This window comes from Balaenoptera musculus, chromosome 14 (assembly GCF_009873245.2).
Source record: "Balaenoptera musculus isolate JJ_BM4_2016_0621 chromosome 14, mBalMus1.pri.v3, whole genome shotgun sequence".
NCBI lineage: Eukaryota > Metazoa > Chordata > Mammalia > Artiodactyla > Balaenopteridae > Balaenoptera > Balaenoptera musculus.
In genome coordinates, this window is record NC_045798.1 from 42,848,546 (window position 1) to 42,867,166 (window position 18,621).

General features: G+C 34.7%; 1 protein-coding gene across 5 annotated transcripts in view; it reads right to left on the bottom strand.

The window, feature by feature from the left end:
* SS18 (SS18 subunit of BAF chromatin remodeling complex) overlaps positions 1-18,621 on the bottom strand; it is a 76,355-nt gene that overhangs the window by 51,689 nt on the left and 6,045 nt on the right. For all 5 annotated transcript variants that reach the window (XM_036823004.1, XM_036823005.1, XM_036823001.1 and 2 more), the window contains exon 3: positions 13,001-13,085. In XM_036823004.1, coding sequence (XP_036678899.1) covers positions 13,001-13,085 — 85 coding nt within the window. The remainder of the gene's footprint in view (positions 1-13,000; positions 13,086-18,621) is intronic.

Sequence of the window (18,621 nt, forward strand, 5' to 3'; positions counted from 1 at the left end):
GAAAATGATCACAATATTGAAGAAAAGTTCTTTCCATACTTCTAAATAAGAACTTAAACCCTTTCATTAAAAAAACTGTAATAAAAAAACAAGGTACAGAACAGTGTGTATGGCAAGGTTCTACCTGCCTAGAAAGGAAGGGGAAAGTATGTATTTACATTGGCTTTTATTTGCACAAAAAGCAGGTATAAGACAGAGGTAGGAGTAGGCTTCTGTATGACTTTTTGTAATTTTTAATGTTCTAACTACATCAAAGTATTAACCTGTGCTAAAAATTAAGTTAAAATTTATAAATGAAATAAACTCTGCTAATCTTTAAAATGTTCCACAACTCTAACCACGTGTTCCCACGTGTTCCTTCACTCCACTTGGATCACACCTGTAAACAGTAAATCCTATGATATCAAATGTTAGTCAGTGAAATACCTTAACAGATGGATGCTCTGCCAGCACAGTCACTGAACCTGAAGACAAATATATTATCGTTTTTACTGACACTTGTGTAAGGAAAGGCTGATCAAGTGCCCAATGCTAACTCAAAACATCAAGTGTGGTATCACCAAAAAAGGAAATTTAGGAAATAAAAAGCAATATATAAAATGTAAGGCTACTTCCTCTAACCAATTTTCATTAATAGTTAAGACTTTTATTTTTTGTACAGAACACCTATTAAACAAAAATGATCTTTAATACTTCTAAAATTCAAGTGTATCTGATTAAATTAGAGATTTCTTTAAACAATGCTCATAATGAATTAAGTGAAAAGCAAGACAAGTAATTCCAATCAACTTTTAGCCTTCTTTTAAAATTAAATGCATACCATAAAAAGAAAGGAAATTGAGTTATTTGTAGTGAGGTGGATGGACCTAGAGACTGTCATACAGAATGAAGTAAGTCAGAAAGAGAAAAACAAATACCATATGCTAACACATATATATGGAATCTTAAAAAAAAAAAAAAAAAAAAGGTTCTGAAGAACCTTTGGGCAGGACAGGAATAAAGACGCAGACGAAGAGAATGGACTTGAGGACACGGGGAGGGGTAAGGGTAAGTTGGGATGAAGTGAGAGAATGCCATGGACATATATACACTACCTAAAGTAAAACAGATAGCTAGTGGGAAGCAGCCGCATAGCACAGGGAGATCAGCTCGGTGCTTTGTGTCCACTTAGACGGGTGGGATAGGGAGGGTGGGAGGGAGACGCAAGAGGGAGGGGATATGAGGATATATGTATACATATAGCTGATTCACTTTGTTATACAGCAGAAACTAACACACCATTGTAAAGCAATTATAATCCAATAAAGATGTTAAAAAAAAAAAACTTGATTCTACAAATATATGCTTTGCCTTCTTCCATACTGACAAAAGAAAATTAAATGCATACACACTCAATCTTAGGGAATGGCATTAATGTCAGTTGCGTCTCCAAACTCCTTCCCTTATCCTGCATATGTATTCAGTAACTGAATCCTGCTAATCTTCTTTCAAATTCTCCTTAATCTGACTTCTCTTTCCATTTACACGTTCCAATTGCGTACTACCTTCGTCTTCATCACCATCAATATTTACTGAGTACCTCCTACATACTGGACACCATGAATTGTCTGAATTAATCCTTCATTTAATAGCATTATAGAATAAGTATTATCTTTCTCATATTGTAAAAATGGCCATGGTACACATCAAATGAAGGTGATACTACAGAAACAGGAATCATATTTTTCCAAATTTTGCATATCCTCAAACATCACTGGATATTCCATTTAAAATTCATAGCAATATAAAATCCTGAATTCCTAGTTACACAATAGAATCACCTGAAAAGCTTTTAAAATATGCAGCCAAGGTAAAGAAACACTAGACTATGTGATTATAGAAGCTCCTTCCAGTTCTAAAACTTTTAATTCTGTAGAAATATTTCTAGACTGTACGCCTTCAAAATGAACTACCACAATAAAAAGACTATTTTCTCCCCAAGTTTTTCCCAAAGAAAAATTAAATCAATGGATAAAAGCTTTTTTTAAAATTTAAATTGTTCTCTCATAATTCTTTCTTAAATCAATGGTGCTTACTACTTCATAATACTAGCAGATGACAAAAATAAACTAACAATAACTAATACTAGCCTAAAACTTAGAAATGCAATTTCTTCAAAGTACATTTGTAGGAAGGACTTACATACACATAATATAGTCATATTTTCTACTGGTAAAATTGTTCCTAGTTCATATAACGAAAATAATTAAGTCAATAGCTTATGTTGTTTCAGAAAGTAAATACCAACTCTGAAAACCAACATTCTAATGATGCCTCCAACAGTTACCAAGGTAGATAGGACCCTATATACCTCTACTAAATGGAGTCAGGATAGTGTAAATTTTGAATTATGTCAGTTTTGTACAAATATTTGGATTCTTTCAATGCCACCTCAGCTGTCAGGTACACTGCTTGTAAGTATGCCTGCCTATGGAATACACTCTCCAAGTTCTGATTTGTGATTTGCTGCTTTTTGGCTATGGGCTTAAAATTGAAAAAGCAAACTTGTTCAAATATGTGTAAGGCTAAGAACAGTTTCTGTTACAAACTTACAGTGCCTTTGAAATAAGAAAAGAATACCCAGGGCCCAAACTAAGAAGCAAGATGCCTAAGTGTTAGTACACTGGCTTTATAAGTTGTTTTTCTCCTTTTAGGTCTTTTTCCATTTATTCCTGGTTTTTTAATTCTTGACTTTCTTTCAAATAGGAGAAGTTTGCTAGATCTAGTCTTGTTCCAGATACATGAAATATTACTATAAATACATAATTCCTCTTTTGGGAGGACATTAAAAAACTTAAAAGCTGAGCATACGTATAAGTATGAGCACATTTCTAACCAGTTAAATAAAGCGAAAAACTCCGTTCTGGAAAACTTCAGTAAAATCACCCTAAAACATACAGTCCTTTTTCAGGGTCAAAATTTCTCAAACTACAGTTAGTAAGTAGTATATTCTATCCCTTTTGGCAGATTGGTTGTATGTATTCTACTATTCTAGTTTTCTCAAATTCACCTTTCTTCCTATTTCATCTCTAATCCAACTGCTTTCCTTCTTGCTGATTTTTCTCCTTTTTAGCCCCGCTTTTATTATTGGTCCAACTCTCTGTTGTTCCCCCTACTATGAGGATCTATTTATTTCTAGGCTTTCTAAAACCCCTCTTCCTTTGTTAACTTAGCTTCCCAAGCAACCTAACCTTCAAAATACCCTTTTTTTAAAATGAAAATTTGATCACATATTTTAAATAAAACTTTGACCAATATTAAGAGGGAAAAATTTTATTTCAAAATACACAAATGGCAATAACTATATTCTTTAGTAAAATATGATGTAAAATAGTGACTGTGTTAAATGAATCTGAAACAATGATAGGTTTGTAATGAAATGTGTGTCTTTCCTTTGTGATGGTTCTTAACCAGGTGACAGTAAAATAACATAATACTTTCCCTGAATATAAATAGTAATAATTTTTACTGTCCTATGTGATTTGTAGGGAACAATGTAAACTCTATAAAAAACAAATGAAAAAAAATTCAATAAAAGTGTATAACTTTGCAACAGATGAGAATGGAATAGTAAATTCTGAGTTAGAGATTTTGCAGTACCTTAATGAATATCTATGGGAAGCTAAATTTTACCACATTGGCTTCTCAATAATTACTACCTCCTTGAGGAAGGGCAAGAGAAATGAGTAACTAAATCTCAGGATGTGTGGTATGACCCAACATTTTTGTGTTCTGCATAAAAGCTAGAGAGAATATGGAACATATCTGAGAAACTGTAATGTTTAAGACTTTAAGACATTTCCATATTTTATGAAGACAATATTTCAAATCAAGACAAACTGACAAAATCCAGAATTGCACAGTATCATAAGTCACAGAGGCTCTCAATTGGTTGGGTAGAAGGGATATGGAAGGGTTAACAGAATCACCCGAGAACACTTTGCAAACTACCCTCATTTCCCAACCACCCACGAGACTCTAATAAGACTATCTGGAGGAGAATGACCCCTCTCCACACTTAATGCCCTGACTTGAGAACCTGTGCGCAATGCGTTACTGTTCTGATGAGAACATGTTCAGAATGTGTCACATCTTTCAGATGTACTAGAACAGGAGAAAAAAAAAGAAAAAAGAATCACTGAGTTATAGGCCACCATGGTGATGATAAGCTAAATTCTTTTTTTTTTAACATCTTTATTGGAGTATAATTGCTTTACAATGGTGTGTTAGTTTCTGCTGTATAACAAAGTGAATCAGCTATACTTATACATATATCCCCATATCTCCTCCCTCTTGCGTCTCCCTCCCACCTTCCCCATCCCACCCCCCTAGGTGGACAAAAAGCACCGAGCTGACCTCCCTGTGCTATGCGGCTGCTTCCCACTAATAAGCTAAATTCTTAACCTGCCTCTTAAATCTATAGTACAGTCCCCAAACTATAAGCAGACTCATTCATTTAACTTTTTTTTAAAACTTAACACCTGAGTACAGGAATAATGCTAGACAAGAAAGAAACAAAAATGATCAAGGCATTCATTTCCATAACAACACAGTAGAACAATCAAGACACTGCAGGTTGTAAAATCTAGATTCAAGCTCTAGAAAAATCTAGCCACAACCTACCCTGATACACAAACTTAAGAGCAAATGGGTCAGACTTTAATTTCCATTCCATCCTAATAGCAACATGACTTGGTATCATAATGCATGAACTGCTTTCAGTAAGGCCTGGGTTCAAATGCCATGCTACCACTTACCAACTACAAGTCCCTAGACACATTAATCACCCTGAGACTCAGTTTCCTCAACCACAGAATGGGACTAATATCTTAAAAGACTCTGAGGATGAAATAAAGTACTGAAAGGACCCAATACTTAGTAGTCCTTCTGCAAGTGTTTGTTCTCTCTCCAGTGAAACAGTCATATCTAAGAAGCCTCAAAAATAACTAATATTCTATGGATAGCAAAACAGAATTCTATTCCAATACTTAGGAATCACATAGGTTATCAGCAAATTAGGTCATTCAAACCCTCCACTGCAGACAACAAAAAAAGCTGGAGAAAATGCTTTTAAAATATGTTTAAAGATATGGAAGAGCAGACAAAGTAGTTAAAAATGAACAGGCCGGGCTTCCCTGGTGGTGCGGTGGTTGAGAGTCTGCCTGCCAATGCAGGGGACGTGGGTTCGAGCCCTGGTCTGGGAGGATCCCGCGTGCCACGGAGCAACTCGGCCCATGAGCCACAGTTGCTGGGCCTGCGCGTCTGGAGCCTGTGCTCCGCAACAAGAGAGGCCGCGATAGTGAGAGGCCCGCGCACCGCGATGAGGAGTGGCCTCCGCTTGCCGCAACTGGAGAGGGCCCTCGCACAGAGACGAAGACCCAACACAGCCATACATACATACATACATAAAAAAAAGAATGTAAGCAGACAAGAATAGCGTTAAAAAAAATAAAATTAAATTTAAAAAAAATTAAAAAAAAAAAAAAAATGAACAGGCCAAGATCCAGAAGACAAAAAAAATCCAGAGACATGGGCCCAAACTTGGGGGCTACATTTTCTGTGGGCATGTTAGCCAATATAGAAAGCCAGTTGAGAATTTTCCAAAACTGATAAAAGATATCAATCCACAGATTTCAGAAATCTCAACAAACACCAAGCAGGATAAACACACACCTAGAGAGATCATAGTAAAACTGCAAAAAACTCTAGACAAAGCAAAAAATCTTCAACACAGTCAAAGAAAATAGTCAAACTGCCTTCAAAATAGTAACGTTTGCAACGGCACTCAACTGTCAATAGATAAAAGCCAGAAAACAGTAGAATGATTAATTTAATGTGCTCACATGCCAACCTAAAATCTGTCCCTGGCAAAAACATCTTTTAAGAATGATAGTGAAAAGGCATTTTCAGATCACCAAAAAACCAAAAACAAACAAACAAAAAAAGACCTGAAGGTATTTGTCACCACCAAACCAATGCTAAAAGGAAATACTGAAATATGTTCTCTAGGGAGGAAAAAAGAAATGATCTGAGAGAAAAGGTTGTAAATGAAGGGAGGAATGAAAAGCATCAAAAACGGTAACAATGATAATCGTCTTCTAATGAAGACTAACTTTAAAAAAAAGTAAAAATCACTTGTGAGTAAACATCCACAGATTTAAAATGTGTAACACAATGGATAAGTCATTGAGGGAATGAATTGAAATAAAGTATCTGAGGGTCCTTGAATTGTTAACTATACAGTAACCTCTAAAATAATAGTAAGTATGGAAGTATATAATTTCCAAACTAGCAGAAGAAAAAAAAAATTATCAAGGCAAAAAGAACAGAAGAAAAGGAATATAAACAGATGAGACAAAAATAAAGTGCATTCTACGATGGTAGGTTTAAATTAAGATATATGAGCAATTACGTTCACTGTAAATGAATTTGATGTTTCAAGTAAATAACAAATATTGCTGGATTGGATTTTTTTTAAAACAACAACATGCTGTTCATAAGACACATATCTCTAACACAAAGAAATGGAAAGGTAGATACACCATGCAAATGATAAAGAAAGCTGACTCAGCTACACAAAAACCAGACAAGTAGACATTAACACCAAAAGCATAATTAGAGATAAGGAGGGATACTTCATAATGACACGTTACAAAGAACCAGAAAGCTATAACATTTCTAAACATACATGCATCCACTACAGTGCCTCAAAATGTAATAAACTCGAAAGAGTTTCAAGGAAAAACAGTCAATCCACAACTATACTTGAACATTTTAAACATACACCTCTCAGTAACTGATAGAACAAACACACAAATGAAACATCACAAAGATTAAAAAAAAAAATCAGTAAGGCTATGCAGAAGATTCAAACAAGATTAACACACTTGAACTAGTGAACATATACAGGACTCTGCACTCAGGGGCTAAAGAATACACGGAACATTTGTAAAAACTGACCATATGCTGGACCATAAAACAAATCTCAAAGAATTCCCAAGAACTGAAATCCTACAAAGTGTTACCTACCCACAATGCAATGAAGTCAGAAATCATTAAGAAAAAGAAAACAATAAAATCTCCCTATGTTTGCAAACTAAGAAATATATTTATCAACCCATGTAAAAAGAAGAAATAACAATGGAAATTATAAAATATTTGGAACAGAATAAATATGAATATACTACATAACAGAACTAATTAGACATAAATTTACACCCTTAAATGCATGTATTAGTATGGAAGGATTAAAACTGATGAAGCAGGCATTCATCTTAAAACTCAGAAAAAGGACAGCAAAATATACTGAAGGAAAATAAAATGAAATAATAAAGATAATATCAGAAATTAATCATATCCAAAAACATACAAAAGAGTAATGGTCACAAAGTCTGCTTCTCAAGATTCTTGTAGGGAATCCAAAGGGTCAAAACTATTTCCATAATAATACTAAGATGATGTTTGCCTTTTAGACTATGTTGATATTTACAACATCATGGTACAAAAGCAAAAGTGGATGTAACTGATGGAGCCTTGGCATATATCAAGGTATCAAACTCTACTGTAAATCATCGTACTATTGACTGCCCCAGACTAGCAGTTAAAGAAAGAAAAAGTCATTTTCACTTAAGAATGTCCTTGATGAAGCAGTAAAAATTATTCATTTATTAAATTCTCCATGTCAGTTAAATATTCTGTGTGACAAAATGTGAAAATAATAAACATATCTGCTGCAAATCAAAGTAAAATGAAAACACTTTGTGATTGTGCTGCATGCTGATTTAAGCACTTTTTTCATGGAACACCAATTTTACGTAAAAGAACAATATCTAGACAAATTATACTTATCCAGGCTTGGGTATCTGGCAGACATTTCCTCAAAACTGAACACCGTGAGCCTGGAAAACAACTGATGGCATTTTCTGTGAATGATCAAATTTGACTTTTCAAGGAAGAACTGGGAATTTGGCAAACTTATATTTACTGTCTTCAGCTTGACAGCATCCCAGTACTTAAGAGACCTTTCTGATTAGATTGGTGGTGATTTCAACAAATCACCAATTTTTTGGTATCATATAATGAAATATATCAGTATTTGGAAAAGGTGCATAACTAAGTGAACTTATTATTTTCCAAATGACCAAAGCATGATGTTATGAAATCACGCATGAGTAAAAGATCCATCCAGAATGCAAGACAGACCAATGAACTTTAATGTACCAGAATAAGAAAAATGTACTGATATAATTTCAGATTCCATACTGCAACTAACCTTTAAAAAACACTTGCTGAGATCTGCTATACCCTCCGATTATCCACAACCTAAAAAGGCTAAAAATATTCTTCCCTTTTCAAATTTCACATCTGTGTGGGACTGGATTTTCTTCTACTTCAACCAAAAACATATGCTAGATTGAATTCAGAAGTAGATATAAGAATACAGATGTTTTCGATTAAGCCAGACATTTAAAAGAAATTTGCAAAATTATTAAACAGTGTCATTTACCTCACTAAATTTGTTTTCAAAGATACAGTTATTTTTCCTTTAAAGAATGTTATTTATATTAACATGCAATGGGTTTATTGTTGTTCATTTTAAATGAATATTAGCATAATAAGTAAAATATAATCAATGATATCAGTGTATAAAACTGACATGAAACTCCTCACAGTGCTCAGTAATGTTTACGTATAATATAATGGGGTTCTGAGAACAAAAAGTTTGAGAAATGCTGCAACAGAGAAAGATCAAAGTCAAAAACTGATGCTTTAAAAAGACTAAAAGAAGAAAATACAATAAATACTTGGCAACAGTGATCAAAAAAAATTTTTAACGAGGAGACACAAATGAACCACGTTAAGAATAAAATAAACTATCACTACAGATCCCACAGACATTAGAAAAAAGATTATTTCACAAACTTTATGTCAATAAATTTGAAAATTTGGATAAAATGCTAAAAAGCACAATTTACCAAAATAGCTATCTCATAAAATATAGAAATGTATAAACTATCCTATAACCATAAAGAAATTGAGTCAGTAAATAAAAGCCTCACAAAGAAAACTTCAGATCCAGATGGCTTTTCTAAAGAATTAGACCAGTCATTTAGGAAATGGCTATACTCTGCAAATTCTTCCAGATAAGAAAAAGTGGGAAAATTCTGCAGGTCATTTTACGAAGCCAGCATAACCTCAAAATAAAAAACAGACAAAGGCATTATAAGAAAAGAAAATTAAAAGTCAATGACACTCATGAACAGCCATAAAAATCTTGATCAAAAATTTCGGGCTTCCCTGGTGGCGCAGTGGTTGAGAATCCGCCTGCCAATGCAGGGGACACGGGTTCGAGCCCTGGTCTGGGAAGATCCCACATGCCACGGAGCAACTAGGCCCGTGGGCCACAACTACTGAGCCTGCGCGTCTGGAGCCTGTGCTCCGCAACAAGAGAGGCCGCGATAGTGAGAGGCCCGCGCACCGCGATGAAGAGTGGCTCCCGCTTGCCGCAACTAGAGAAAGCCCTCGCACAGAAACGAAGACCCAACACAGCCAAAAATAAATAAATAAATAATTTAAAAAAAAAAAATTTAACTGAATACAGCAATTTTTTTAAAAAGACCATGACCAAGTGGGTCATGAAAAAGTAGGTTAATTACAAAAATCCAAGACTGATTGAGCATTGAGAAGTAAATCAATGTAATTCACCACATTAACAGATTAAAGAAAAAACTAAGATCACCTCATTAGATGTAATAAAAGTATTTAATAAAATTTAACATCCATTCAATATATAAACTATTCGCACAACAGAAACGAAAGGGAACTTCCTCAATCTGATAAAAGCTATCTACAAAAAAAACTACAGCAAGCATCATCCGTAATGGTCAAACAGTGAAAGCTTTCCCTTTGTGATCAGGAACAAGATTAAGATGTCCTCTATCACCACTTCTATTCAGGAATGTACTGGAGGTCCTAGCCAGAGAAGTAAGGCAAGAGAAAGAAATAAAAGGTGTAAGGATTGGCAAGAAAAAACAAAACTCATTATTCACAAATATGTTGGTGAATATAGAAAACTGGAAGTATCTACAGAAAAATTGTTAGAAATAAGAGTTGAACAAGGCTGTGAGATTCAAAATCAATTGCGTTTCTATATAAACTGCAATCACAGTTACAAAATAAAACTTAAAAAACAACGATTCCATTTCAAATTGCCTCAAAAAATACGAGGTACTTAGCAATAAATCCAATGAGAGATGTGTAAATCTCTCTGCAGGAGAGAGATGTGTAAATTTCCTCTGCAGGAAAATCACAAAACTTTATTGACAGATAGTAAAGGACTAAATAAATCAAAATACATGCAATGATCATGATTTGAAAGACTCAGTATTGTAGAGACATCAATTCTCCCCAAATTGATTTATAGTCAAGTTCACCTCAATGAAAATCACAAGCGGATTATGTTGGACATGCTGATGTTTAAGTGTATATGGAAATGCAAAGGACCAGTACCCAAGATATTCTTGAAAAAAATAAGGAATAAGTAAAGAACTTCTCTAATATACATCAAGACTTATTGGACTATGACAACTGTGACAAGATAGTGGAATTTATAAAAACTGGCCAATGGAACAGAATAGAGAGATTAGACACAGACCCGCACATATATGGACACTTGATATATAATAGAGGTGGCATGACAAAATAGAGAAAGGATATTTTGTTTTATTTTTCCAACAGATAATGCTGGGAGAGAATTATCTACCTGGAAACAAATAAAATCAAATCTGTTCCTCATACTAGCTGGTAATGAAGTCCATGGCAAGAATCACATTAACATTCTTTCAGATTCAAAACTAAATTTATTCATTATATGTCCCTAGTGAGGTATATCTAAGGACAAGCATGTTATTGTTAGCGGCAATCCTGGTATTGTTATATTGAAATTATGTTACACATATAGTAGTATAAAGCAAACAACTGACTATAATAATGTCATTGAGGTATCAAGATTTTTGGAGTAAGACAGAAGAGATACTAATATATAAAATCAAATCTGGGTAAAAAAACTTATCCTGAAGTGGCAATATCACTAATTTAATATTTTCTTTCTTTTTAAAAAGCATGTTTCCTACCTCTGTCCGCTGAAAATGCCAAGAAAAAATGGAAACTCAGTAATAACGAATGTCCCAAACATCCAAATTGTGGTTTCTAAATACCAATTCCCATAGGAAAAAGGCTGGTTGGAAAAATAGTTGGGGCAGAAAATATAATTAGTCTGATCTCTCTCACAAATTCTGAAGCAAAGAAGCTATACAATACCGAAATCATGTCAGAAGGACACAGGAGCCAAATGAAGGGGTTCCCACTGACCAAAGGTGAGAAAACTTGAGTATCACGAAGAATGACTCAATGGATTTAAACACATTAAAAATATAAAAATGTATAAGTTCAGATAATAAAAACAAAGACAAAATCCTTGGTCATCTTTCACAGGTTACTAGAGACCAACTTGTTATTCTGAAAATTGATAAAGGAATAGAATCAAGCCTTTATCATGACTTTCCTATAGGAACTCTCTATTTCAGGATAACCAAATATTTGATGAAAGGAAATTTTCCTTTTTAAAAGAAGTACAATCCAGGAGGAACTGTAAAATTAGAAACTCATTGTTCTTAGATCCCAAAATGAAACAACGAACCTGGTCAACAAGCACCAATGACTGCTAAAACCACTAACTGAAAGGTAGATGGGGAACTTTATAATGGACTGATCAGACCGATACCAACTGTGTGCACTGATCAATCAATCAATCACTAAAAACGGGACAACAAAATGTGTCCCTGCTAATAAAACACAACAGGCACCACACACGGTGCCACCAATGAAATAACATAAAACTAAACCTAATTCTAATGGAGCCTCTCAATCTATAAATTATCAGTTTAGAGGAAATAGAGATGAGATGGAGGAACACGTTAAAGAACCAACAGGATACAATCAGCCAAATCCAAAATGTGAGAAATTCTGCAAAATATATGACCCAGTTTCTTCAACAAATAAATGGAGAATAAAAAAGATAAAGTGATACAGGTTAAAAAAAACTTAAGACACAGGTCAACCAATGCAACAGGTGGACCTTGTTTGGATTCTGCGGCAAACAATCATTAAAACATGCGAGTTTTTTTAGATAATTGGTGAAAATTGAAAACATCCTGGGTATCATAAGACATTAAGAGATTCTGGTTAATTTTGTGGCGTGGGATAATAGTCCTTATCTGCCAGAGATGCATATTAAATTATGTATATGATGGCTGGGGATCTGCTTTAAAATATTACAGATTTGTTCCTAAATAATCTGTGCGGGGCTTCCCTGGTGGCGCAGTGGTTGAGAATCTGCCTGCCAATGCAGGGGACACGGGTTCCAGCCCTGGTCTGGGAAGATCCCACATGCCACGGGGCAACTGGGCCCGTGAGCCACAATTACTGAGCCTGCGCATCTGGAGCCTGTGCTCCGCAACAAGAGAGGCCGCGATGGTGAGAGGCCCGCGCACCGCGATGAAGAGTGGTCCCCACTTGCCGCAACTAGAGAAAGCCCTCGCACAGAAACGAAGACTCAACACAGTCATAAATAAATAAATAAATAAATAAAAGAACGTGAATTTCTAAAAAAAAAAATAATCTGTGCAATTACACATTTAAATAAATAAATAAATAGGTGGGCTAGTGAATAGATGGATGAATATAACTTCCTCAGTCAGGGAATCAATTCCAGGTGAATTAATTCAAATTAAATATGAAGGCAAAATAATAAAGCTTGTAGATCATATAGGAGAATATCTTCATGTTCTCAAAAGAGGGCAGGATTTGCTAAACAAAACTCAGAATCACCAAACAAAAATGTGTTATTCTGTAAAGAACTCTATAAAAATTATCTACTTCACACTATTTTAAAGGTACTTACTGCTGGTAAAAGAGACTGCATGTTTTGATTAGAATCTGCTATTGTAGCAAGGTAGACCAAGTTTGTATGCAGCATCTGTTGATACCTATTAAAACAAAACAAATATCAATATTAAAAAATAATTTTCTTCCTATCTGCTTACATATTATACAAACAGCATTTTATTTCTCAAGTTTAATGAGCGATTTCTGTTACCTGAACATCAACAGCACTGCAATTTTTCCTAGTTCCTCTGCAAAATAATTCCAAATAAGTATATTCAAAAACAATAATAAACACGGAGCTCTTACTATGTGCTAGATATTGCTATAGTTGTTCTACATACTTAAACATCTGATTTAATCCTCAAACCAACACTATGAGGTGAAGATTCTTATTTTCTCCATTTCACAGATGAAGAAATTGAGGTTTAGAAAGGTTAATAACTTGTACAAGATTGTACAGCGTAGTAAATGGAATAACTGAGACAGGTACTGGCTCCACACATATAACATACGCAAAGAGACCTAGAATGAAGTAATCAACAAAACTGATACGCTTATTCCCTTCCCTCTGCCATTTTCGTGTTGCCAAAAACCTCAAAGCCAAGCACAGTCAACACGCTCTGCTAAAATGTCAGAAAGGAGGTGGAAACCACACATTTTTTCCCTTCTCATTCCTGCAGCAGTGACCAACAATTTATACCTGCTGTGGTTATGCTGCCCATCTATCAGGACATATAGAGAGGACAATAAAGAGGCATCTCCAATTACAAAAAAAAAAAAAGTTACATGCTAAAGCACCGGGATGGAGGAAATAATAGGACACCAACACCAACACCACTGCAAATTAACTTTAAAAAATAAAGCAAATTCTCATTATCGGAGTCAAGTGGTTAAACATGTTTACTGTGATCTTACTTACCTATTAGCTTTGCTAAGCCTCTCTTCATAATTTAAAAAATTAACTCAGATGAAACCAGACTGAAATTAGTAGTGATCCAATTACTAGTGCTGGTAAACCCACAAAATAATACAAATGTAAAACGTGCATCAAATTAAGCTTTTAGAATTTCATTTACTAATAAATACTGTACCAATTAAAATAATGAAAATAAGTCAAAAGAACTTTATTCAGCTAAATAAAGTCTTCTAATACAGATCCCAAATGAAGTAATTTTCTAAAACAGACACCATTAAGAGGAATCCTAGTAAATTCTTTGCTGCATTATTTTTTTCCTGCTGGAAAAACTGGTTTCACTACTGTTTTCTTATTAGGGGGGAAAAAACTTATTTCTCACTGAACTTAAAGTTTCTTCACTAACAAGATCATACTTTTATAGTTTGCTTGTTTGTTTTTTTATAAATTTATTGAGATATAACTAATATATATAAAGAACTTCACGTATTTAATGTGTACAATTTGATGAGTTTGGACATACACGAACACCAGTGAAAACATCACCACCATGGAGGTAACAGATATATCCAACACTTCCCAAGGTTTCCTTGTTTCTCTTTGTTCTTGTTTTTTTGTTGTTATTTAAAAACAAGTCTAAGTTCTTAATGCTCCTCCTCACATATACACTATGTTGCTCAATCAGACATGATATATTGTTATAGGGAGCCTTAAACAAACAAGGACCAAAAATCATTATTTTGCACTTAATTATTCATAATGGTTAATTATGTCATTGAAATTCTTCAAACAGCACTAACAGGCACCACTAGCTGGAACTACTTCATTATTCCATAGACATCTTGAATGGAATTTAAGATACAGGATTCTACAATCTTGCCATTTTTAAAAAACCAACCAGCCATTTTTAATTAGAACATGTAACTCATTTCAAAGGCTGCTCTTTCAAGTTTTTCTTTTCTTCTGAATATTAGTATGGCTCTATCACATGTACTCAGATATGAGATTTGCTGATTGCCCTATCAAAAATAAAAATACCAACTTTACTCAGAGACTATGGCCTACTCATGACCCTTTAAGAAAAATTCTAGTCATGCTTATTGGTCCTCAGTAAGCCAGTGTTAAAATACTGTTTAATCTGCCACACGCTTGAGGCTTCATTTATAAAATAATGGCAGGGACTTCCCTGGTGGCACAGTGGTTAAGAATCCGACTCCCAATGCAGGGAACACAGGTTCGAGCCCTGGCCCAGGAAGATCCTACATGCCATGGAGCGACTAAGCCCCTGCGCCACAACTACTGAGCCTGCACTCTAGAGCCCGCGAGCCACAACTACTGAGTCCGCGTGCTGCAACTACTGAAGCCTGCGCGCCTAGAGCCCGTGCTCCACAAGAGAAGCCACCGCAATGAGAAGCACATGCACTGCAACAAAGAGTAGCCGCCACTCACCGCAACTAGAGAAAGCCCACGCACAGCAATGAAGACCCAACGCAGACAGAAATAAATAAATTTATTTTAAAAAATAACAAAATAAAATAAAATAATGGCAGTGAGGGTAGATCTCTAAAGTCCTTGTGGTTCGAAATATCTATAAATACAGCAACTTTTATGAAATACTTTAAAGACATTTCCCCAACTATCAAATCTTAATTTTTAATCTTGAAATAATCTCAAACTTACAGTTTCAAGAATGGTATGAAGAACTCCCAAATATTCTTCTCCCACGCTCCCCAATTGTCAGCATCTTACATCTGTCTTATACTGTCTCTAAACACCTGCACCAACATACACGTGCATGCAACGACACACTTTTTTCCAAAACCATCGAGAGTCAGTTACCAGCATAATACCCCATTACTCCTAACACTTCAGTGTCAGTTTCCCAAAAACAAGGACATTCCCCTATATAACTAAAACACAACCATCATAACAAGGAAATGAATACTGATACAATATTACCATTGAATCCACAGAACCCAGTCAAATTTCTACAGTTGTCCCAATAGCCCCAAATCTTTTACCTAATGTAAGGGGGTAAGTAAAATGATCATTTTTAATGGGTCTTCTATATAACTTCAGTAGGTCTTCTTTTTGTAAAAACTGCATTCTTTTTACAGCACTCATCAAATAAGCTTATTCTAAGATTCTTCTGCAAATATTAAAGAAACATTTTCCTGAGAAACTTTTTTAAAATTCTATAAATACTATTAATTTGTCACTGAAGCAGTTTTTAATGTATATGCTTATTATTTCTAAAATAGTATACATTAATAAAAGAAAACAGAGTATGTAAGCAAAGGGAAGATATAAAATATATTCAACATTTTATATTTGATGATGGTAACTTCCTCATAAATACTGGCAGATACTTCCAGATACCCTTAATTATTAACCTATTAAATAAGAGACAGTTCACTTCCCAAAGATTCCACTAAGAGCCACTACATGAATTACCTCGAATAAAGTAAAATAACCACCATTAAATTTATTGATATAATTACGAAATGAATCCAAAATAGTCAGATTTCATTTTGAAAAAGAAACTTTTACCTAGAAGCTATGAACAGTGTATTTTTAGGTCAAAAGAAATACAATTTATAGAATAAAAGTTATCTTCCTAACTAGAGATTTAAAACTAAATTCATTTACACTATGATGAACAAAAATTTTTCACTTGACAACTGTTTATAATACACTCTGAAATAGGTGCACTCACCCTGAAATACAAAAAATAAGGGCTGATTTAAGCAAATACATGGGATGATTTAGAAAATGCTCAAACCAAACACCACAAGAGAGCAATAATATATTCTTACATATAAGTTGTCAGAATTTAAAGGGAAGAGGATCTGGGCATATGAGCTCTACAAGTGATTCACTGACTTATATGAGTGAGTGAGTGAGTGAGTGAGTGTGTGTGTGTGTGTGTAGGTAAGGGTAGAGTAATATATCCAAAGATGTTACCAGTGAAAAATCTTTGGGTGGTGAGAATATGGTGTTCGTTCTCTAAATTTTAAATATCTGTGTTTTCTAATTTTCTACAATGCCTATACTGCTTTCATAAAAATAAAGTTATTTTCGATTTTAAAAAACACTGCTTCAGGCAATTATCACATCTTAAGGAACTGTTTAATTAAAATTGAACTATCAATTCCCAGATGGCTGTCACTGATGTTTCTCTTTATTTTCCTTTCACTTTTCCTATGAGAAACAAGAACATTTATTAATGTTGAGAGGAGAAATTTTTTTTCTTCACTCACAAACCAATTCTGACAACTTGAGAAAGAAAGAGTATATAAAGAACTCTAAGAATGAAATTAAATACAACAGAAAGGACAGAATTTAAGATTCTACCTAAATCAATTTAAGCCCCATTTATACCAAATACATATATGTGAGCAAATGAGGTCTATGCCAATAGGCAGAGAAGGGGAAAATGATCACATACACAAAAAAGCTAAGACTATAAAGAATAAGACAGTATAAACTTTTGCCGACAAGTTGGAAAAGTGGGTTCTACACCTGAACATGTCTTATCCCTGTCACGTACTGCTAGGGCCTACAGGAAATTGAACCAGTCCTATGCCCGTGGCTTTACCTGGCATTTTAAAACGCCAGAGGTGTGGTGATCATTTTGTAACATATAGAAATGTCAAATCACTATGTTGTGCACCAGGAACTAGCATAGTGATGTAGGTCAGTTATACTTCAAAAACAAACGGACAGGGGCTTCCCTCGTGGTGCAGTGGTTGAGAATCTGCCTGCCAATGCAGGGGACACCACGGGTTCGAGCCCTGGTCAGGAAACTAAGATCCCACATGCTGCACAGCGCAGCCCCCAAAAAAAGAATAACAAAAACAGACAGACAAACTCAAAGAGAGATCAGATTTGTAGTTACCAGAGGTGGGGGGGTGGGGGAGAGGAGGAGCTGGATGAAGGTAGTAAAAAGAAGAAAAAAAAAGCCGTAAGTGAAAATAATTATTCTAATCAGTGCCTCTCAGTTGTTATCAATCCATGGCTGACTTGAGGTAGTGATCTTCTAACCACTGATGATTATCCACAGTTGTAATTTCTTAAAAGAAATTTTCACATATAAACAGACAAGATTCATCAAAGAAAATATACATAAAAGAAGTGGCAATGGTCACATAAAATGCAAAATGCACAAGTGATTAGAAATTAAGATATCCTAGCATCCAGATCTTAATTTCTGAATATTATTCTCAAAAAAAAGAACTAGGGCTTGGAGAAATGATTCCAGACTGGGGCAGAAAAAAGTACAAGAGGAGCCTGGAACATTTTGTCATACAAGAAATTTTTTAAATGCTCAAAAAATAATAGAGACAAGTCAAGAAGCCAGCATGAGGGGCTCCCAGTGGCCAACATCTGGGACAATTTGAAAAAGAAAATAAATAAATAATAGACTAACAAATTAAAACCCAGAGAATACAGTAAGAATCCATAAGTTCATTCAGATATAAATCAATGACTGAATGAATGGGACAGGGGCTGGGAAATTTGTTCCTTACAGTAGGATTCCAAATAACTGTAGAAGGAAAGATGGGTTCAGTCACCTTTTGGCAACTGCCACAGTAATAACTGTTTTAGTCAAGAATCACTGGTGGATGTTAAAACGAATGTGTGGAAATAGGCTAAGAAACAGGGTTATGTGTGTCTCAAGGTATCTCCCCAACACATACACAGAAATAACAAAGGAAGAAATA